The sequence below is a fragment of the Glossina fuscipes genome, unplaced genomic scaffold (assembly GCF_014805625.2).
Source record: "Glossina fuscipes isolate IAEA_lab_2018 unplaced genomic scaffold, Yale_Gfus_2 147, whole genome shotgun sequence".
Classification (NCBI taxonomy): Eukaryota; Metazoa; Arthropoda; class Insecta; order Diptera; family Glossinidae; genus Glossina; species Glossina fuscipes.
In genome coordinates this window covers 1286872-1309744 of record NW_023998490.1, presented here as the reverse complement: position 1 = coordinate 1309744, position 22873 = coordinate 1286872, and the positions used below count along the sequence as shown (strand labels likewise).

Sequence of the window (22873 nt, the reverse complement as noted above, 5' to 3'; positions counted from 1 at the left end):
TAAGAGAGAACACAAACACTACCCTACAGTACGTATAATTTCAATTCTTTGATTCAAACTTTGATTCGGAATCCGACTTAAGATTGCCACGGTTGTTATTATTGTTGTTGTTGTTGTTGTTATTGTCAGTTACATTGGTGGCGTAGAATCGGTTAAGCATCTTTTTATATACGTTCGTACGTGTATATGTATGCATTTAGTATACTGTGGGCTTCTAAAAATAGTTATTTGCAAAGAAGTTTGATTCTTCATTTGCACTCCACTCTTACCCTACTCAACTCTTCTCTGCTCATTCTCTCTCTCTCTCTCTCTCTCTTTTTTATTTTTTTATACGCTATTTACATTTCTTTGCTCATCATCGCATTATAGTTCTTTACTATACATGTTGGACATGTTGGGTTACGTAGAGTTGATAGTAATCTTGTTGTTCGTTTTCCCACTAAACTAAATACATGTTCGTGTGCGTGTTTAATTGTCTTCCTTTTGACTTTATTTCATTGTATATGATTTCATGTTTATATTCATGTGTTGGCTTATAAGCGACAATTGTTAGGTTAAGAATGAGTCTTCATTTGTTGTTATTTCTTACCACTCTTTTCTTTTCTTTTCTTTTCTTCTATACAGACATCCGCACTATATATCTTGGCATGCATGTATATGGTGCATATATACACACAAATATATTGACGTTCCTGTGATCGTCTGGTTAAAATTCCTTTTAAGCTTCAAACACATAACCATTTCAGGCATTCGCGATCGTGAATTTGAGACTAAAGCAAGTCGCGCTTTAACTAAACTATCGTCATCATCATCATCATCATTATCATTATCATCATCGTCATTGGCGTCATTATCATCATCGTAATCGTCGTCGTTATTAGCCCAACATACTTCCGAGTCAAGAACAATTTTTTAGCCAGTCCTCTTCGTTATTTTTTGCGCCCATCGGCGGACAACTTGCCTCTTTTTTTTTTTTTTCCTTCTTCTTTAATAAATGCGAACATTTATATAACAATAAAAACGTATATACATACATATACATATACTGTGTTAGTGCATTTGTGTTCGAGCCTAGGCTGTCGTTTGCTAGCATTGCAATTGTGTCTATGTGTATGAGTGTGTGAATTAAAGAACCTTTGGCCAAAAGAATCGAAGCTAGTTTCGCAATTCTTAGGCCACATTTCGGACAATTTAGTTTTGAACTCGCTTCGAATCGGTTCATCTTACGGATAATACACTTGTACCGAGAGAGCATCAACTTAATTACTAAACATAATTTTGGGCGCTGTGGAATTTATTTTGCTCTTTGAAAACATTCAAATCAGAAAAACGAGGGGAATATAAATTGTGCTGCTTTCAAAAAAAAAAACGTTTCTTAGACACAAACAAAAAAAAAACAATTTTTTATTTTTAAAATGAACAAAATATTGATTTGTCTTCTAAGTTTAGTCGCCCTATCAACAGGTGAGTGTTTTGCTAATATTTTGATGCGAACAAAATAATAAATCTGTTTATTAAATAAAAATGAATAAAATTCTTACAAATTTCGGAGCCAATAATTTCAAGATCAAGATTAATACCAAGGTCATAACAAAAATTAAAAAAAAAAGAAACATGACACATATTCGGTGTGCCTTGTAAGACGAACAGTCCATCAATTTTATATTTGGAAATATTTGAAAATTTTAATAGAAACATATTCGAAAACCTATTTTAACTATGATAACTTCGCCACATCGAGTCCTGGATATATACAACTCATAAGTTTTTTTTTTTTTCTTCTTATTATGGATTAATCACTGCCTGGCTGATCGACATACTTTGTGACTTTTATTGATAAAAATACAAATCATTCCGGTGCTAACTTTTTCACAAGACAAATTGTACAAAGATCTTAAAAGATTTTCAGATCTTTTTTAAATCAGATTCAACTTATTTTTAAATTTGACTTCAATTTAATACGAAGTCGATGAATAAAGACTGAATATTTTGATTTTATTTCGACGGACGTCTTCTTTATGGATTTGTTGTAAAATAAGTCTATACTAATACTATACTGGTATGGGTCGAACCTTTTAATTTTTCAACTTTACCCGAAAAATAGAGCCAAGATTCAGATTATTCGGTTTTCTCGTTAACCACACGATATCCCCTTCCGACTAAACAGTGAACGTTGATTAATTTTATGGACATGAGTTTCACTCAGGACAACGTTGGTAAGAACAATTTGTTTGTTGTTTGTTCAAATATATGAAGCTTTCGTGAGCGAATATTTTACATGCGACCCACGCTAAATTTCCGCTAAAGAACGTAATGGAAATGAAAACAAATCTATTACGATTAATTTAAGCTGTAAGGTCCCAGAAAATAGCGCCTATAATGCGATGATAATTACTTTCAATTAATTTTCAATTCTTTCGACCTTCTACGAGGATATTTCTTAAATTTATTTAAGCAATGATTAGTTCCGTTTGATTAGAAGAATTGAAATGTTGAGAATGACGCTTCATTCCTTGGATAATTTCTGCTCAATGGAAATTAGATATTAGATCTTTTCACCAAATGATTATCTGAATCCTTATTCGTGTCAATAAATAAAACTTTTGCTTCCGATCAACCTATTGCCCGAGGAAACTGTGCACTGCTGCACAGCTGCAGGCTACAAATGATTAAAAAAAACAATAATAAAGTAGAAAATTCACGTTCGCTTTGAGGCAGACGTTTGACGACTCATTACCTCGAAAAAAATTGGTTAATCGAGACCATTTTTATAATGAACTTTTTGCCCTTTCAGATAAGTATACGTTAGGTTATGAGATTTTTCTTTTAGTAAGGGCCTGTTTATGGCAAACGCTTATAGGAAGTTTTAGATCAAAATTGTCTTATCTCTTCAAATGCTAAATGACATTGGAGTGTATATGCAGCATGGATAAATGCCCGTCATTTGAAGTATAAAGTGCAGATTGGTAAAAATTTACCCTCATGTTAGCCATACGCAAAAATGATGGCCACAAGCTACGGATACTATATCAAACAATATCTTTCCGAATAGTGACATCTGAGGGTTAAGCGGATTCATTAAAAATTCGCGAAATGCCCTTTAAAATTCTTCCTCTTGGTCCTTATCGTAAAAAGTTATCCAAAAGTGATCTTTGCCTATACAGGAAATTTCGCACAATCTATAACAAGTGTAACAATTCAATGAAAGGTCTTTGCGTTACGCCATACGTCAAAACGTGAAGTTTGAAACATTTTAACTTAGGCTGTTATTAGCATGTTTGCATCTACATGTTGCAATTTCTCACATTTAATTTTCAACAATTAATTTTCCTGTGCGCTGCAAAGAGCACAGAGTCGCTTGCTAACTTGTAAACTTACAACAATTACGGTTGTTACAAAATTTGATGATAATAATTTTAAAATTTTTTAAAAATTTATATCAAAACAAGTAAAAATACTAGGGGGGATCAGGCACCACCCCATCAGGCAATACCCCACGCCACCCTGAAGTTATTCACATAATAACATTTCGAGGTAAATCGAAAAGTGGTCCTTGAACGTATCCAAGCAAGTGAATGTGGCCTTACGGACGGACAAGCTCAAATTGATTCACAATAAATCGTGGATCCATGTCAGGTCCTTCGAGATGTCACAAACCTCCGCATAAATGTAATATGCCCCCTTACTCCAAATGTTGCCGTAGGGGATAATAAATTCAAATTTCTTAATGTACTTGTAACAGCCCAAATTAAAGATCATATGTGCAAGCAGCGGCTTTCTTGTGGATGAAATCTCGGTTTAAATTGTTTGTCAAATTGGTCACGACATAACTTATCTTAAAGCTCCAAACTACGGACTCTGTACAATGTTAAAGTTGTAAATTATGAAATGCATCTCATATATGTAGAATATCTAATTTTCTGATTAGGTCAGGAATGAGCCCATAAGGCGATTTTACTGAATTCTCGAACTCAAGCTTGATAACATCTAAGTAAACAATTGAACCCTATTTTGGATCCAACGGACAAAGAGATAGATAAATTGGCACGAATCTCTTTTGTCAGTCGCACTGATCGAGAATATATCAGGACGGCTGCAATCCTTTTTCATGGGTAAATGGCGTTAACATCGACTAAACTTCTCCGACTTTAGCTTAAGTTTTACTAAACTGACTTTCGTACAATTTCTATGATCTAAAAGCTGAAAATGTACTTTTTTCAAAAAATTTCTTCGTGCGTGTGTGCGTATGTGTGTGTGCGAATTAATGCACGATAGGTTTTCCGTTGAGTTTATCTTAAGCAGCTTAAATAGTGCACATCACAGACGATGTTATAAGAATGTCTCCGTCCCTTCTCTGTGCAAGCTGGGTGTGGAAGAGTCTTCTTAACAGTAGTTTAGAGAATGCAAACATTAGAGGAAATCTTAACTTAAAATCTGGCACAATTATGTGAGCGATTAACGCGGTTTCGCCAACCAATGCACACCTTATGAACATAAAACCTCAAAAGTTGGTAGATAACCGAATGAAAGTTTTTCATTATCATCACCATCATCATCATCATCAACGCATTTTAAACGTTAAATTCCGAACGCTGAAATGACTTTAAAATTAAATTCACCACAAATTTATTTATTTTTACTTATTTATTGACGCCCACGTCACCTTGCAGCCATTAACGCCTGTTACACTAAATTACAATGCCTGCCTACCATAGGTGCAATAATGAAATGCGATCATACAAATTGCCATTAAACAAACTAAAAAAGTGAAAAAACAAATTGAAGGTAAAGAAAGAAAAAAGAAATTAACTGGGCTAGTAGTCACGGAGATAGCACATCGCATACCCACACACTATTGTCCCAGTGCTAAGTAAGTAGCTGATCTCGTTATTTGCTGCGGATATTAAAAGCCTACGCTTTTAGGTGAAATAAAAACATGGAATGGTTATTGCGAACTGACCTACTAGAAGACAAGAGATTGAAAAGATCCTTCGATCACTGCTGTAGCATAAAGGTTGTAAAGGTCCAACGATAGGCTAATTTTATTAAAATTAGGGAGGGTACAACATACATACCGCGTCATGGAGAATGTGTATTTAATTATACGATTGCATATTAGTCTCAATTTTTCCAGGTTTGAAGTATTCGTGGAAATATAAACTTCTAGCGCATAGGGTATAAATGGCATAAAGCTTTAATCACTCGAATTTTGACTGCAAAAAAATATAAGGGAAGACTGATTGATCAGAAAGTGCATGACTTAGAAATTATGAAGCATATTTTAAGGTATTACAAAAAAAATAAAAAAACTTTTTACACTCTAAATCAGGTATGGGCACAAACAAGGCCCCGCTATGCTGCAAACTGGTCTTTTAAACATGTCAAACGTTTGTTGAGCAATGTTAGGCATAAATAAAAAGTATTCTCGATAAATCGTGGAACAGGGCATTATTCTTAGTTGCTTAATTCTTACTATAGCCGACCTTCTTCTTTATTGCGATATACACGATCTTAATCTGGGAGTTGTGGCAAGGTCTTTAAGTGTACGCCTTAAATATTTCTTACAAATTCTGAGCCTCATAGAAAAACTTATCATTTTACTCGAAATTGTGGCCCTAATCAGCTAAAGAAAAGATAATAGCTGGTAACAATTGGCACAGTCCAAACATTACAAAAACCATTGTCATTTCATAAGCTTGCCGAACCCAGGGGCGTTACAGGAATGGATGTTTTTCCGTTTAAATTGGACAATAGAAATCCCAACTGGAATATGTCTTCTTGATCAGCATAAGATTCTGGTTCACTTCAGCACTGCTCGTTTTGCCAAGCAGCCGACGCATTGTAATTGACGCAATACTTTTTCGCACATTGCAAGAGTTTCTTAGGCAATTACAAGTTAACAGCTTTACACTGCGATTCAACGACAAGCTGATTGAAAAATTTATTAATGCCACATCAGAAATTATGTTATTTATTGCACGAATAAAAAATGAATTTAGTTAGAAGTCGTGAATATAATCTCGTCTTATCTAATAATCTGAAAATAGAATCCCCTTATAGGTCGAACAATTGTGCATGTTATGTACACATATTGATTGTAGTTTTGAATGTGTACACCAAGTCATTATTTGCAGCTCCGAATGGGTATGTACACGATTTTAGGATTTTTCGGGTACATGGGCTCATGGTGCTTCATGACGGACTACACGCAGGTCTCCTCTGACGACAAGAGGCTTTCAACTTTGGGTTCAGAATTTGTGACTGCTGCAATTAGTTTTTATGCGAAGCAACTGAGCAAAAACATTGCTTTGTATTTGTCGTCACTGCCGCCTCAGCTGTGCGGCTATCAAATGTGAAATGTATCTTTTCTATATATATATATGTATATATATAAATTTATATATATGTTGGCCCCCGCCGTGATATGAGTATTAAAATTGCCCCGTAGATGGAAAAAAGCTGTCCGCTGCTACTCTACGCAGAGAGAGCGAGAGGGATCTTTACACATTAAAAGAAAATCTTCTTTATGCCAACTAAGAACGCTAACTCGAGCTCTATAAGGATTTTTGTTTTGAGGGGAGTTCTCGCCGTTCACCAACGAATTCAACCCAACTATTTCTTTTGAATTTTACAAAAACTACATCAGCCAAGTAACTGCTTCTTTCTGAAGGTTTTTTAACGACTGTAATAGATTTCTAAAAGAAACTTCTGTTGAATATAGTTTTCCCAAAATTTCGCATATCGCCTTTCGCGCCCACGCAGAGGGTACGTAAGATTCGTTAACCACTCGGAAACCTTACAAAATACCTTTTCCCCCTATATACGGGAAATAGATTTCTCGTAAAATAGTGTAAAACGGAAATGAAAATTTTTGCTCATAAAACAATCGAACATGTGCTCTCTTAATCACTTAACTGACTATAAAATAAATGACACATCAATACGGCCCACGAATAAATGCCCTTCGCATCTCCATTTAGCGCAGTTGCTCATGTAAAGAGCTTCCAACATAAGGCATTATATTGGAAGCGGTCAAAAAGCGATCGGTTGCGAACCATTTTCAATAGCATTCGTCCTAGGGTGAAAACGTGTTGGTGTACGAAATTTCATCAAAATATGTGGAAAGTTTGCGACCTGTAGATTGAAGGAAAGAAAACAAAACGGACAGACGGACAAGCTTATCGATGGGTATAATAAAAGCTGGGCTCTCTCTCAAATCTTTCTGAGCGCTACATATACCCGCACAATCTACGCTTCTATTATAAGCGGTGTTGGGTATAAATGCAACATGCGAAAAAATCCATTCCGTAGAATAAACAAACGTTACATTCGAATAAAACAAAAATGATAGAACAATATGCCTTCTCGACTTTTCCTGATTAGGTCTGATCTGACTTTCCATTGAAATCAGTTTACAACCGCAACACGTTGTCTAAATAACAAGCTTTGTTTGAAAACATTTTCTTATCATGCCCGAGCCTGCCTTAGCGAAAATGAGCTGAATTAACTCAAAAATGCGTCCACAACTATCGAAAAACAATACAAATATGCTTTTATCAAGTTCTTAGCTATAAAAACGCTGCTGAACTGTATAAGTTCGCGCGATGGGATTGACCATTCATATATGAAATGGATATTTTGATCATCGTTCTTTCTTAAAAGAATTAAATATCAGGTAACAGCTGGTAGTTCATGTTAGAAAGATCCCCTCAACCGGGATATGACATCCTTTTTTTACTTTTTTTTCTCGTTACCAATTTTTCCTATTGACACCATGCCCATTTATGAAGTATTCATTACAACCCGTACAGCTTGCGGGACGAGTTGCATTATGTTAGCAATACAGAAATGCGTCAACAATCGAGAAAGGAACATGACTTTTTATTATATCCATCGTTTGCTGAATCAATCTAAGCTTGTCGATGTCTGTTTATTAGCCTGATAGTTTTACCTACGTAATTGTGTTCAACGGACGGGTAGCGATCTTTAAAGTATTCTGACGAAATTCGATAAATCGGCGTCAACCGTGTATCCTATCAAAAACAAATTGTATGAAACCATTTTTACCATCTACATACACAATGTCTTCTCTTGAAGAAGTTATCATACGAGAAAAATTTGCAATTCTCATTGGATAACTTAGAATAGACCAATTGGAAACAAAAAGAAAGCCTTTACATTGCAAAACCATTTAATTTGAAATGAAAACTAACTGCGCCACATTTGGATCAGGAGCCATCCCATATGATGGTTTTTATGAAAAGCAGCCTTACATAGAGCAAAAAAATGTAATTTTTCATACCTGAGAACGACAATAGTATCTTTGACATCTGTGGTTCTTTTGACCTTTGAACATTATTTATTGTTAAATAAGAACTACGACGATTCATGTTTTGCGCTCTCCCCGATGAGGGCACTCATCAAGAATAATTCTTTACATAAAAACCAGGCCTAATGATTGCATTGCTTATGTTCTATAATACACGCGTCTATCCGGATGCTATTACTCTTAATAAGGAGGCCACACTCATCGACGGAAAACCAGGTTTTTTGACAAGTAAACGCAAAGGAGCCAAAATAAAGTAACTTTAATCACAATTAATTCGAAGGTTTGGCCTATAGCGAGCTTAGTTCTCAACAGGGCGCGTCTCCTCTTTCCAATAAATTGGGATATAAATCCGAAATTTCAGTTTCCATAAAGTTTTCAAGAGCAAAGACAATGTGAACGGCGCGACGAAAGAAAGTTTCGCTAATCGATCAGAAAATTACGCCACCCTCTGACGTTGATTTTTGAATAAATTTGCTGAATTCGCATGGTTCGGACGTAGGAGGAGGGTGCAGAAAGTCTTCAAACTGAAACAAACTGAAAGAAGTGATTCTACGATTGCGATACCAATGCAAGGATGTGACTGCAAGCAGTCCGATCTTGGTCCGATGGTGAGGATGCGTTTTCTATTGCCCTTCTGGCTCATAAATCGGCCGATGGTCGTGTCTGATAGATTTTTTTGCCTTGTGACACACTAACGCAATAATAGCATTTTTTTTATTCGATATCGAGATATTACGTATAAATAAATAATTTTTCAAAAAAAAAGTTTGCGCGAGTAAAATTTTTTTTTTTTTTTTTTTTTTAGTCTGCGTATAGACAAACCAGTTATTTTATTTTAGCCATTACAGATAATTGCAAAAAAGAAACCAAAAACGGAATAATCCATACAAAAAGACTTATAGCTAGTTTTGGTGAAACAGAAGAGAAGAAGAAACGGAGCAAAAATAATTCTTTGACAATTTATGTTGTTTTTCAAACTTATGCTGGAGAGTTTGAATGAATGAAACGGTATGCGGTATGAATTTCAATTACAGGAAATGATTTTGAAAAGAAGAAAAAAAAATTATGCTCACGCACCTAACGTAAAATACACACATACAAACACGCACACACACACACACACACACACACACACACAACTATCGATGCATGGGCATAATTATAATTAGCTAGCATTTATATATAGATTTACGATCAAGTTAGAAATTCGTGAAGAAGAAGAACTAAAGCTATCTATAAGCAATGGTCGTGCATGGCATAACATAAACGAAATGAATGTCAATGAAACTTGGAAAAATTAAATTAATTTCTATATGTTAACCATATACACATAAATACACACATATATACATATATTAATGTATGTTTTCTATACATCCATCTTTTAAGGTCAACGCATTACCACCATACACCTGGATGGCGTGCAATACTTTATCAGTCGCATGAATCCTTATTCACCGGAATTGAATTATTTTCTAGCTTATCAGTATTGTCGTTCCTTAGGCCTGCAATTGGCTTCGTTCGAAACAAAGGAAAAAGCTGAATCGATGACCATGTATTTGAAAAATGCAGGTTATGGTAATTATGACTTCTGGACTTCGGGTAATCGGTTGGGTACGGGCATGTTCCTTTGGATGAGCACTGGCTTACCGTTCAATGCTACATTCGACTTTTTCGAAAACAGCGCAGATGCTGTACAGGCTGGCCTCCTGGATCCTGTGGATCACAATAGCAATACTGCCCCTCAACGAACTGCCCGCGATAGGTAAAGCATCTCTAACCATTTTCTTGTAGATTTAAAAGAAAAACAATTTTATTTTTTTTTTTTTCTTGTTTAAATTACTTACTAAATTCGCGATTATTTTTCTTTTAAACAGTAGCAGCGGCGCCGAAAAAGGTTGCGTCATACTAAAACAGCCTACTCTGAAATGGATGCCCGAGGATTGTTCGGCTGTTAAAGACTTCATATGCGAACAAACTCGCTGCTATTATTATAATTATGGCAGTATTCCTGTATCATCAGCGCAGGGGTAAGGTTTTCTAAGAAACGGAATGAACAATATTTCAAAAATCGTTAAGAAAAAGAAAATAAATAAATAAATAAATAAATAAATCAATAATAATAAAATTTGGGGAAAGAAAAACTTTTAGGGATCATGGTTCTTCTTAATATAGCAACAAAAACAGCAACAAAAACAACAAAATGTAAAACAAAAAAGGAAAAAAGCAGTAAAAAATTATTTCTATTAAAAATCTATAAATAAGTAAAGAATCTTAGTCTACAAATTATATACATATATATATATATATATATATATACATATATATATTTTAAATTTTCGCTAAATTAAGTCTAAAAATAATTATTGAAAAATAAATCGAGTAAAACGAAAAAAAAAATGGAAGAAAACTTGAGCAAAATAATTTTGCAGAGAGAAGTGTGCGATCAAAATGTAAACTGTGTTTTTTAGGTGAGCTAAAACCCCAAGTCATATTAATTTATCAATGCTTTTTTAATCCTTTCGCTCGATTATTTAATTTAAATATCACAACTAACCAATAAATACACAAGTAATTTAAGCTTATGTAGCAGCAAATTTTAAAGCCCGTAATTTTTTTTTTTTTTTGAATATAAATTTACTAACTTTTCGTTTTTCATCCACAAAACTTCTCTCTGGTGATTTGGGGCTTAGCTTTCCTAAAGGTAGTAGTACTCAGCCTCTCAGCTTTTTATTGCAATTGATTTTCTTATGTTAGTTTATCAAATCAATTATAAATTATTTATAATGATTTATTTATTTATTATTTTTTTTTACCTACAGGCGCCCCATTACAACAACCACGCCTCGCAGTGCCGACGACGTTTTAAGACAGACTGAATTTAGAACGACCACCGTGTTTAGTACCACAACCACGACTTCACCATTGCCTTTGTTAATATCTTCCTTCGGCAACGTAAACAAAAAGCTTAATCAACCTTCGTATGTTTCTTTAAAATTGGATCAAGAACGTGCTTTAAATTCGATCGGGATGACGTCAGATTCGCAAAATATTGAAGAAAACGACGAAAACGAACACGAAATCGCAGATGACGGAGAAGAGCAGCAGGAACGACACAATAGCGAGATTAATCAAATTGATGAAATGCAGGCCCATGACGATGTAGATGACCATGAGGAGGATAGCATTGAACAAGAGGATGCCGTCAATACTCAAGAAAATGTAGAAGTTGCGTATAATGATAGGGATTTAGAGGATTTATCTGAGAGGGAAGAGGAAGACGAAGAATTACCTTTGAGCAATAATGCAAAAACTCCTAAAGCGAAACCAATTTCTTCGTCCTCTTTAGAAGATGCATCTAGCGAAGCTAATGTCCATAATACCATATCGCACGAATCGTATGAAGCGACGAATACAGATGAAATGCCTAGTGTTGAAGTTCGCCTTAAGCAGATATCGCAAGAGGTCGAGAAACAAGCCCACAACGAGAACAGGCACATTCCTTCATTATCGAGCGATCTTGAGGATGTTGGCCATCAATCTTTTCTCTCGCTAACCGATTTAATTCGCACTTTACGCCCGAACGATAAACAGATTATACCACAAATTGATTCAGACTATTCAAATGCTATGAGAGTCTTGGGCGAAAAATCTATAGCAGTTAGTAATGATCATCAACAACACCAACAACAACAACAAAAACAACATCAATAGTTTTCCATCTGCACTTTATAAAAAGATTTTTTTTTTTTTTTTATAATTAAAGTTTAAGTGCCAAGAGTTACAAAAGCAAACATCTTTTTTATGAAAGCGGCTTTTTATTGTAAGACTTAACTGCAAAAGCAGTTCCACTGAGAATTGTTACCAAATGGGCTTAACTATCCATCCCATACTTTCGACTTTCGAAAGTAAAAACATTGGATACTTGGTTATGCTGCCAATCCGTTAATGCGCTTTATATTGTATTTCTCGCTTTACAACTTAAGTGCATTTCCAATGGTGCACTACTCTTTGGAACTGATTTTAGCAAATTTATTATAAAGGGCGTAATTTAGTTTACATTTATCTTTGGCATCGGATTAACTAAATAGTTTATTAACTTTATTTAATCTTTCAAGCAATATTGATAAAAATGGTATAACAAAACTTAATTTAGTTAACAAGCAAACATTTTTAAGGCTAAAATTTAGATTTTTAAAAACTATTTTTGTAAAAAAATTAAATAACTAAAGAAGTCGAAAGGTGAAGAAGATAAAACTAAAACTTATAATAGTTCTATACACATATTGGGATCTAAATAAAATTTTTGAAAATTTTTTTAATTCCATTCGATTTAATGAAGAAAGCTCTTAAAATATCATACATTATTAAAGATATGATATTAAAACTTCATTATTTTACGTTTTCATTATTTTACGTTTCAGCGTCGACGAGTTCGGCCATCGTTGGTAAAAAGTCCACAACTCCAGAGCCTCCTGCAGGGGACGGTAAAGTTTCTTTTTTATTATGTCGATCAATTCAGAGTCATTTGCTGAACCGATTTACATTTGTCAGTCCGTCCATCCGTGTACATATTTCGCATTCTGATCCAAACCTATCGAAACACAAAATTGAATCACTGTTACGACCATTCCAGTTATGAACATCATCCCTCCATATTAGACAAAAGTCTATAATAAGTCTATAATTAATAAAAAAAAAAAATTGAATTATAATTTTTTACCAACGTCACCTAGGACAAGCCAACGAACAGTGAAAGCGTCGTTCGCATTAGTTTACTGAAGATTTACAAGGTTGATGTGGTGGATGACGAAAAGTTGTTTTACGGGAATCAAACTTTTTTAGCTATCTATCTTAAAATTTAAAAATAGGTATATATTTTACCTCAGACTTTATAATACCCTTGGGCATAGAAGCACAGAGTACTGAGAGTCAATCAAACCTGAGTCCCGCTAAAGAATTGGTTGCAACTTCCGACGAAAAGTCACGCATTTCTACAAAGCAACCGAAGTCATTGTCTTTAGATATTATTGAAGAGGAACTTGTATCTGCCAATAATAAACTCCCCGGTATTCTTGTCTTAAAGCATGCAAGGGATAATAAAGGTTAAACACATATAAATGTATAGTTTGTTCATTCGTAAATACACCTCATATCACAGATCAAATAGACCTGACATCTAATAAATCATGTAAATCGGAAGCTGGTCACATTGAACCAAAAAATAAAGAAAACAAATTGGAGTGTGTAAACGTTACAGACGAAAAAAGTAATGAATCGAATAACAACGTGGCGCCTGCGTCGTCAGATGCGAGCTTATGTTCGGCTTTAAAAAACGATGACACTAATTCCAACTAGAAGATGTGCACTCAACCAAAGGTTAATTACTTTCCTATGAAATATCATTTGTTGTATATAATGCCCTCTACCAATCCGCCGCAAATATATCATGGTATTGACACAAGCATCGAAGAGTCTCGGCAAGATGCTACAAGGCGTGCACTAAAAATACTAAGTGAAATGCGCTTAAATCGTATAAAAGGCAATTAATTATTAATGTTTGTTCATTGTCTAGATTTGTTTGAAGGCTTTGTTTGAGGGATTAAACTTGAATTGTGTTTGTTTCCCATTTCACTATCGACAAGTGGAGGATAGAGTTTGCATCACCCACCGCCTAGTCAATTCACGTGTAGTGTGAACGACTTAAAGATTTCGATGAATTTTGAATGGTTTTCGCAACTGCTTAGACACGAAACGTATGGATGGTATGGAAGTCATGTGCTATCAAAATTAATCCACGCAAATTTTTATTCACTTAGGAATTTATCGATTCTAAAACTCTCTGTTAGGTCTATCATTGTACACATAAGAAGCCAAATTCATTAGTGTTTTAAGACTGTAGTCTTTACACATTTTCTCACCTGCATTGCCACCTACGTAAAATTCAAATGTAAAATTCATATATAATCGCACGAAATCAGAGGAATAATACCATTAACATGCCAAAGTCGGGGACGTGACTAGTCATACCAAATACAGTGGCATAAGGTATAAAAAAATTATATAAGCTTGTTAGCTTCTTCGTCTTGAGGCGAATAGTTCGGCTATACAATATGAAACTGCCATTGATTTTGATAGCGCCATCGCTCTTAGAGAAATTGATCAGACATTGGATGTAGTTTTAAGTGCTGACTTATTATTAGTTACTAATAGCAGTAGTCTTATGATAACTGTGGAAAATTGTCAAACTAAACATACATATCGCGTCCACTACATACCGGTTGACTTATTATTGAGTGTGCAAGATGAAAACATTTACCACGGTTTGGGTTTGCAAGCTTTAAACAAATGGCATCATTTGACTCAAGATTTGCACATAGATGTGCAGAAAGGTTTGGCTTGGCTCGTTTATATTAAGAGCTTCGCATATGAAGAAAGAAGCCCTGTTCGTACTTTCCGAAATTACATTCTTACACATTTCTTACAACGTACACCCGCAATGTACACGAATCTCTTCCTTTTCAATCGGTAAGTAGTGACGTAACTAATTGCTTTTTTATTTTTATTTTATGGCAAATTTTCATATTTACGAAATGATGGTAATTGTATTGGTCCTATCGAAAAGAGGTGCAGGAGTACAATTCTCCTCTAGAGAAGCGTGAAAGCCAATATCTGAATCAACATAGGATGAAAGCGTACGGAAATTGAACGTATCATTGATGTGTAGTATTATGCAGATAAAAAAAGAGTTGGTGAGGTACATCCCTCTACAACGTGATTAGATAATTTATGTAATCGAATATAGGTTATTGGTTACGGTCTTTTGGATTAGACAGCAAAAACAGCCCGAACGTTTGATAATGAGTAAAGTAGCTTTTAGATTAGTTGTCAGCTTTACGTACATGAACGACTGCAAGGTGCTGTTAGGATAAGCCTCAATGATGAAATTTTCCTGCTACCAATATGCATATAACTTAATAATAGTTGTTGGTTCCTTAATAACGGGCAGTTTCTCATTATTTCAAGTATCGTTAAAAACGTGTGGCTCGCCTATGACATGTATGTGTTATTTTGCGTTATCGTTTACTTTGGTTTTTGTATACAATTAAGAAATTTTATTTAATCAGAGAATTATGCTACAGGTATTTTTAGGAAAAACAAAATAAAAACTTTAAGAGAAACAGAAAAGACAAAAATTATCGACACATTAAAAAACAAAACAAATTAAATTTTAATTACAATAGATTCAAATAAAAATTATTAAGATGATAATAAGGACGAAAAGAACAAGAGAAATAAGTAAAAATTTTGAATAAAATATTTTTACTTCAATTTTCATCTTTAGGAAGTTTCTATTTATTTGCTGTTTTTAACTTCACTTGGAAACTTCTCATCTAGCTTGGATTTCGATTTCTATTTTCGGCCTTGAAATTTTTCCGCACCTATGACTTTAAAATGCTCATCTTCCATCAGTCTTGACGACCCTTCGCTTTCCGAACACTTCACACGTTCTTCACGTATTTTATCTTTTTGTTGCTTTTTATAACTAAAAAGAATTCGCTTCAAAATTACTTAAACTTTCTTTTCTCTTCACTTAATAACTCACAAAATTTCAATTTTGTCCGGATCTTTGCCTTCTGCAATCCATTGTTTGCGTATATAATTTTCCGCGCAGAATTTGAAATCGTCGTTGTCCAACTGTATCTCCGGTTCTCAACGGGTAACATTGTCTGTGCCCTTAGACTTAGGTACGATCCTAGTTTTGTGCCGCAACAGCGGAAAAGGGAGAATTTTCAAGATCTTCTTCGATGAAAGAATAACCTAAGAATACGAATGTCAAGAACTCCCCTTAGGCAGGTGTACTTTTTTAAATTTTTTTATTGTTTATTTTTGTTTATTGCTGTGTGTTCATAAAAATAATTTTTTTTAATGTAAGCGTAAGAAAAATTATTTTTACAAAAAGGCAGCAAAAACAAATAACTTTTTAATTTTTATATTAGTATCGTATTCACCTTTGTAAATAAACTATAGAAGAAATTTTTTGCTGCTTTAGTATAAAATGTCTTTGACAAGGTCTTCAAATGCGCACTTAAAGTCCGCTTACACCTGACTTTTGCTCAAGTCCCCGGCATTTCCTTTTTTGATTCATTACAAGTTTGCACAAATAATTACGCGTTGGTGCGATTTTTCAAGAAATGTTTGTTTGCATTATCTCGTTAGTTAAACGATGGAAAATAGAAAAGCTACCGATAAAGCGCTAAGTAGGCTCCTCCGCGAATAACCGATATTGCGACGTCCTTGGGCGGTATCGACTAACGGAAGATACAAGGAATTGGCATATAGGCGTTGCTTGGAACTAAATCGGGCGATGACTGTTCGCTATATTACAAAACTTTAACAGTCCGTTAGGGTCGGTCTGAAAAGACTTGAAAAGGACAGTTCCCACCTCATAGAGCATGCCTACGGTATGCGCAAGAATTTGACTGTAAGCGGGCAGTGGAGAACATTAAGAAACAAATCAAGCGTAAACAGAGACTAGAGGAAATTATCCGTTTAGAGGTCGAAAAGTTTTTTGGATTTGAGGAGGGCGTGCTAGATGGGAATATATCAGTCATAGATGATGTTATATTAGCACTGACAGAAATGATTTGCGACGCTGAAAGTAGGGCTGACAAGACTGGTGCGTCGAGGACGCCTACCTCCATGCAGATGATGCCGATTACGCCTACTCCGATGCGGAGGAGCCTGGGCGATTTTCTGGAGGAATGTGTGATGATGGCTGATGAGGAGTACGACAGACCATCGACATCAACCCAGGCGGCAAGGAGATGGCGAAAAAATCGTCAATCGAAGTTTGATGAACTGACCCCATAGACAGGATTGTGCAGGTCCATTTCGACGAGGTGTACACGAATCAGGCGGCGGTGCATTCACGGGCGGAAGACATGCTGCAGGGATGCGACTATAGTAAAAAGTCCAAAACGAAAAAATGGATCACGGCACTATCCTGGTCTTCGCAGCACGAAGTCTGTCGACCGCATTCAACATTTTGCTCAACAGCTACCCCTGCACATCCCTTAGGGGAGAAATATGGCCGCTATTAGAGGGGAATTTCCAAGCCGCGGAGGGGATGGGCATGGATGTGAGGGCTGTCGTCTGCGACAGATTTACACCTAACAGACGATTTCTTGGCAATTTTGTTAACGGCGTGTACAACAGTCGCTACACACGATAAACGATGTGCAAGGCGCGGCATTACAAGCAGCAATCGACAACGAGGAGATCCCTGACGAAGTTCGCGAACGTCTTCCACCGTAGCTCCGCCAACAGCGATACATGGATGGAGCTCAAAGCTGAACTGGAAGACGTTCATGAGTATTTATCTGAAAATTTAGAGGCGGTGGATACACGAGTCACATTCAGGAATTTCGCAGTATTCATGGACGAGCTGCTGCAGGCTTACCCCGGCATAATCTTCGCGCCATACAGGGCAAGGGAGCATCTATTGAAAAGATTCTTCCACAACATGGCACTAGCAGGAAGAAGATCAGGTTATCAGAAATAGTAGCGACGCTGACAAAAAGACTGATGGCCCTTCAGGTGGAACGATGGGCAGAAGGAGTCAGAGCTGATGACAATAAAATGAGCTACGAACTCGGGGTTTGAAGAAAGCGGGGTTGAAGAATAGTTTGTACCATTTGGCCTCGATTGGGAGGTAGAAGAATTCCTGCGGCTCACAGGATGCGCAATAGCACGATACATCCGTGAGCAGCAGATTGACGAACAAAATGTACCGCCGCTCACCGTCAGACCATAATAGCGATCGTCCATGCCTCCACGCGTCCTGTCCTCCAACGAAACTGCTGTAATGGCATCATATCCACGGCGAAAAAGAACCGATATTTGAGCTAATTACGGAAGATAATAATAAAGACAAGTCACGCAAGCAGCGATTTGTAGTTGAGGTGAAATCGAAAGGAATCGCCATACGTGGCACTGGAAGTACCAAAAAACTGCGCAACACAGCGTAAAGTAATAAGAAAAATTTACATTTTTATAATCACACCAACAAAAACAACGACGCACTACATTTGTTCTTCGGTTTGCAATATCCAGAATGATGGATCAAAGGTCTCTTAATGTATGAATTTTCTTAAGCGCTGCAAAATTTGTGTAATTTTGCGCTCTGTCGGCTCATATTTTGCTGTCCTTCGCATACAAACGCTGGCACGAAGGGCATGCCTTTATATAAAAACCAGGCAGAAATAATTTTCGGCTTTTAATCACGAAAATAAATGAAGAATTGCATTAGACGAAATACTACAGGACACTGGGCGGACATTGTAACGTTTTTCATTGTTAGTAGAAAAATTGAAAAGATGTAGATACGAATTTTTTTCATAATCACCACCTTAGACTATGAAACGCGGCAAAATTTAAAAGATTTTACAGCGGAATCTGAATATATATATTTTGTTAAAAGATTTGATGCAACTCCTTATTATTCTCCTATTTTGCACGAATAAACCCCAAGCAACAATTTCAACCGATGGACTTTGATCCTAAAGTTACGTCAATCAGAATTACTTATTGATTATTCCACACAAAATTTTAATCCTTTTATGTTTGGTCGCAACAGATTTTCCTTCGGTAAAATCAAAAGTAAATAAAATGCATAAAAATACGCAAAGGTGCAATATCAAGTGCAATATTAACGTACTTGCTGAACAACCCAAAAATTTATTTCGTAAATTCACCTCAAATTCATATTTAGCTTTTCTCTTCGCTTTAAATATTTCGTTTATTAATTCCTTATCAGTCATTGGCTGCTTATTAATCACATATAGAAACTTTGAATATTAAAAATACATTATATTAAAAGAAAATTCTTACATATAAATGACACCCATATTAATAATGGTTACATTTCAAAATCATCTCGCATATCGTTATAAGCCATAACGTGTTGTTTAATTTTGGACCCATCAACCCAAGTAACGAAATCTTCTAGGTTACGAGAGACTAGGAAAGCCGGATCTTTAATCATTTCAACACCGACTCGCACATGACCTTCTTCAATCAAGGCCGTTGCATTTTTTATGTTTTGTGAAAGTTTATCTAAGAAATTACATAATATTAAAAAATATATTGAAAGCAAACGCTTGATTAAATGTTACATTTTAGTTAAATTACTGCATTAAATGGCTGCATTAACTGCTTGGAGTAAAAACCCTATCACCTTCCAAGAAAAACGTCTATTTTAACTAACATTGCTGGCAATTCTTTCGACTAAGGTAGAACCCTGAATTCAATTTCATTGAATTGTTAGTTATTGTATCGTCCTTGACAAAAGTTCACAAAGACAAATCTTAGAGGGAATGTTGTAGACACCGATTTTAAAATGATCCTAAATATTTGGACACTCTATTTTACAGATGGGCGTTTATTTGAACGTTTTCCGAATATAAATTGTAGATAAATTATTTTCAAGAGATCCTGTTTAATCATAACGGAAATGGGTGAAAAAAGACGATTTGCGTGCCCTAAAGGGAAGACAATACTTTGTTTTCGCATAAAGGTCAATGTACCTATCCATCTATTATGTGCAATATTGAAGCGGAGAGCGTTAACGCGGAAGGCGTTGATCGCAAATCCAAACTACAGGTTTTAGTTGAAGAGCATGCAAACCAAACTTTACATCATAATCAGGAAAAATGCAATTTTTCATCTGAAGATGGGTCATCAGAACAGGCGCCGCTTTGAATGAAATGCCCTTTTTCCGTTAAAATTCCCGATCCCTGTTGCAACGTCTTAACTTTCTTAGTGTAATCCTACACTTTTCTATTATTTACAGCTTAAGGTACTTACTTTTCACCATTACTACCGGCAAGCGCCGCCGACAGAAACAACTAGCTGAGACTCGACTAGCTGTTTCAAGATCAACCTTGTCGCCTGTTAAACCCATGCTATATAATTTTTCCAATAGCATAAAGGATGCTTCGCTTTTAAACGAATCACTTTTGTCGAGCTTTGCGATTTTTTCCACTAATTCCCGCACCTCCCGCGAAAGTTTGTTATACCTTCACAAAATAAAATTATTAAAAGCACATTTTGCACGCACATACCTACTTGGTATAGTCATCCCGTTTACGTATGTGATATCGCCTAAGAATTTTGTTTTCCTGGCCGCCATTGTCAACTTTCCATGTTATAAAATCGACTTTTTTTAATAGCTTTTTTTCATGATATTTCAATTTACGAACCATTTTACAAAAAAATTGTTTTCACATGCAAGAACATATGAAGGACAGAGTGCTGCCAAGTATGCTTAATAGAGAAAAATTGAATTGAAGATACCAAACTGATATAAGAGGAATCTATTGCAATTAAGCGAAATGTCGGAGCAAACATACGAAGTCAAAATTTTAATAAACCCTTATTGGCGTTAATAATTTGGAGTGGGAAAGCTAGGAATTATAAAGTTCTGTTACGGAACATCGCAATAAAATAACGAAAAACCAGAATTATCGCTTCGAAAATACAACAAAGTGACAGTAGTCTTTGCTTTATACAAAAACTTTATGTACATGTAGACAGAGCCAAGCCCAAATTTAAACAAACGGTATGAGAGTAAGCGAGCTAAGCCCGGTTACTGCGGATTTTTGGGACATGTATGTGTAAAGACTAGATTTCTAGATAAATTAATCAAACGCAATAAAGAAAACTGGAACAGCAAAGGAAGTGAAGATATTTAAGTATAACAAAACTTTTTCTTCACATGCTTTAAAGTAGGTACTAATACAATGATGCGCTATTTTTGTTTTCGGCTTAAAAGTCCCGTTGTGGTAAATAAATACAATGGGAAGGCGCGTAAACAAAATTATATGATTTTAGAACCAAAAATAAAGAAATCAATATAAATGTAAAGAGGGAGTTTTTGAAAAGATGCGATAGAAAAAATAAATGCAAACGTGAATTATATTTTTGATTGATTATTGAAGTAAAGAAAGAAGAAAATTAACTTAAAAGAAGAAGCATAATAAAGAAATAAAATCGATTAAACGGTTTCACTTGAAAACCATATGTTAACTTAAAAAAATAAATTGCATTTATCGCTTGTTTTTCATCTTATAAGATAATATGAAGCATAAACCCTAAATTTCAGAGCGAATAACATAAAGACATCTTGATACAAAATAAACATAGCTTAGATAAAAATCTTTTAAATTTGAAGTAATTTATCTTTATTTTTTCCTCTAGCAATCTAAAAAACAAAAAAGCAAGAAGGACATCGAAATGATCATCAATAGAATATTGGTTAGCCAGGAATAATCGCTTAAATACTCCATGACAAGCAACTTTCCAGACTATATAAGCAAAAAAAGTGCGGACCTTACAAAACAGTTTCCGAGAGAACTTTTCTTCTCACAAAGGAAGTGATAAAAGTAATGACTTTAAGATACTCACTTTCCCATATAGCGGCCTGCATGTGTGGTGAGATCTCTGGCTTCTGCATAAATTGGTATCAAAAATTTTGTCCCGCAGTTAGATTTTGCGACACAATTTAAGTGCGTATTTTTCGAGGACATCGCGACGGCTGAATGATTAAAGATGATCATGAAAGGTTTAAAAACATCGAACAGCCCTTCGATATTTTCAATATTTAGAGTAACCTTTACGAAATCTTTTCTCCGGGCAACAATACTCCTCTGAAGTATTTGAATTGAACTTAAAAACTGCATACGGACCCAAACCATTTCAACTGAATTGAATTTAAATTTTTACGGGCTTAAGTAAATAGTTTTTTTGCCACAAATATGCATTGTTCTATTGTTATATTCTTCACAATTTGATTATATGCGTATATGGGCGGTCTCTCCTGAGTTATGCATAGAGTAAAGTCGCAACATACTTTTTACGAAATTTAAATTGATTTTTCACTGTATATCTTGTTTCTTAAAATATATGTAATGAATTAAAATGTGTAAGCACGAAATATATTCTTAAGTGAATTCTAGCAAGAATTTTTTATTATTGTTAATTGCACTTTTTAGTGCTTTTTGAGGTCTGGAAGCACTGTACTATTTTTTCATTTAGCTAATATCTTTTTTGAGACGGATTTATGGGGCACGTATTCATGATGTAAAACGAAAATTATGTGTGTGTAAGCATTTTCTTTAGGGACTTTGCTTATTTTTATGATATCTTTCTGGATTTTAAAGGCCTCTCTTATCGTTGAAAGTGGTAAACAATTCGTGGAATAGGTTAAAGTTCGAATTACACAAGTTTTATAGGAGAAGCGCCGCATCATCAATAGATTTCAAATTGAATGGGTTTGTTTTTTTGCTACAAAGATAAATTGCCGCTGTTGAAGACGACCCGAGTTAGCCAACTTCGTAAAAAAGAAATCGAAATGGCGTTGCCGCGAAATGCGTGTAAGAATATTTCTATGACTGATATAAGCATTGACATCAGCTTATTGTTTAAATGGAATCTATTTTAATAGAGATCATATGGTGAACAATTAAATAAAAAGATGATTTT

The 22873-nt window shown here is 35.1% G+C and overlaps 2 protein-coding genes and 1 long non-coding RNA gene across 6 annotated transcripts; 1 reads left to right on the top strand and 2 right to left on the bottom strand.

The window, feature by feature from the left end:
* The first annotated feature begins 762 nt into the window (after positions 1-762).
* On the top strand, positions 763-12149 carry LOC119641225. 4 transcript variants are annotated; one of them, XM_038039785.1, is made up of 4 exons: positions 763-1464; positions 9719-10094; positions 10210-10359; positions 11152-12149. In XM_038039785.1, the coding sequence occupies exons 1-4, from the start codon at positions 1416-1418 to the stop codon at positions 12041-12043; spliced, it is 1467 nt and encodes a 488-aa protein (XP_037895713.1). In that variant the 5' UTR covers positions 763-1415; the 3' UTR covers positions 12044-12149. The 4 variants fall into 4 exon arrangements, with proteins under 4 accessions (XP_037895713.1, XP_037895712.1, XP_037895715.1 ...); XM_038039784.1 differs by having other exon boundaries at positions 10207-10359; XM_038039787.1 differs by lacking the exon at positions 11152-12149 and having other exon boundaries at positions 768-1464; positions 10210-10573.
* On the bottom strand, positions 9975-10268 carry LOC119641228. The gene is made up of 2 exons (XR_005247806.1): positions 10177-10268; positions 9975-10116 (listed from the first exon to the last, which is right to left on the bottom strand). It is a non-coding gene; the product is annotated as an uncharacterized LOC119641228 (long non-coding RNA).
* A 6962-nt stretch (positions 12150-19111) lies between the features above and the next one.
* On the bottom strand, positions 19112-20624 carry LOC119641227 (U3 small nucleolar ribonucleoprotein protein IMP3). The gene is made up of 4 exons (XM_038039788.1): positions 20459-20624; positions 20198-20409; positions 19223-19447; positions 19112-19155 (listed from the first exon to the last, which is right to left on the bottom strand). The coding sequence occupies exons 1-3, from the start codon at positions 20593-20595 to the stop codon at positions 19251-19253; spliced, it is 546 nt and encodes a 181-aa protein (XP_037895716.1). The 5' UTR covers positions 20596-20624; the 3' UTR covers positions 19112-19155; positions 19223-19250.
* Positions 20625-22873: the final 2249 nt, after the last annotated feature.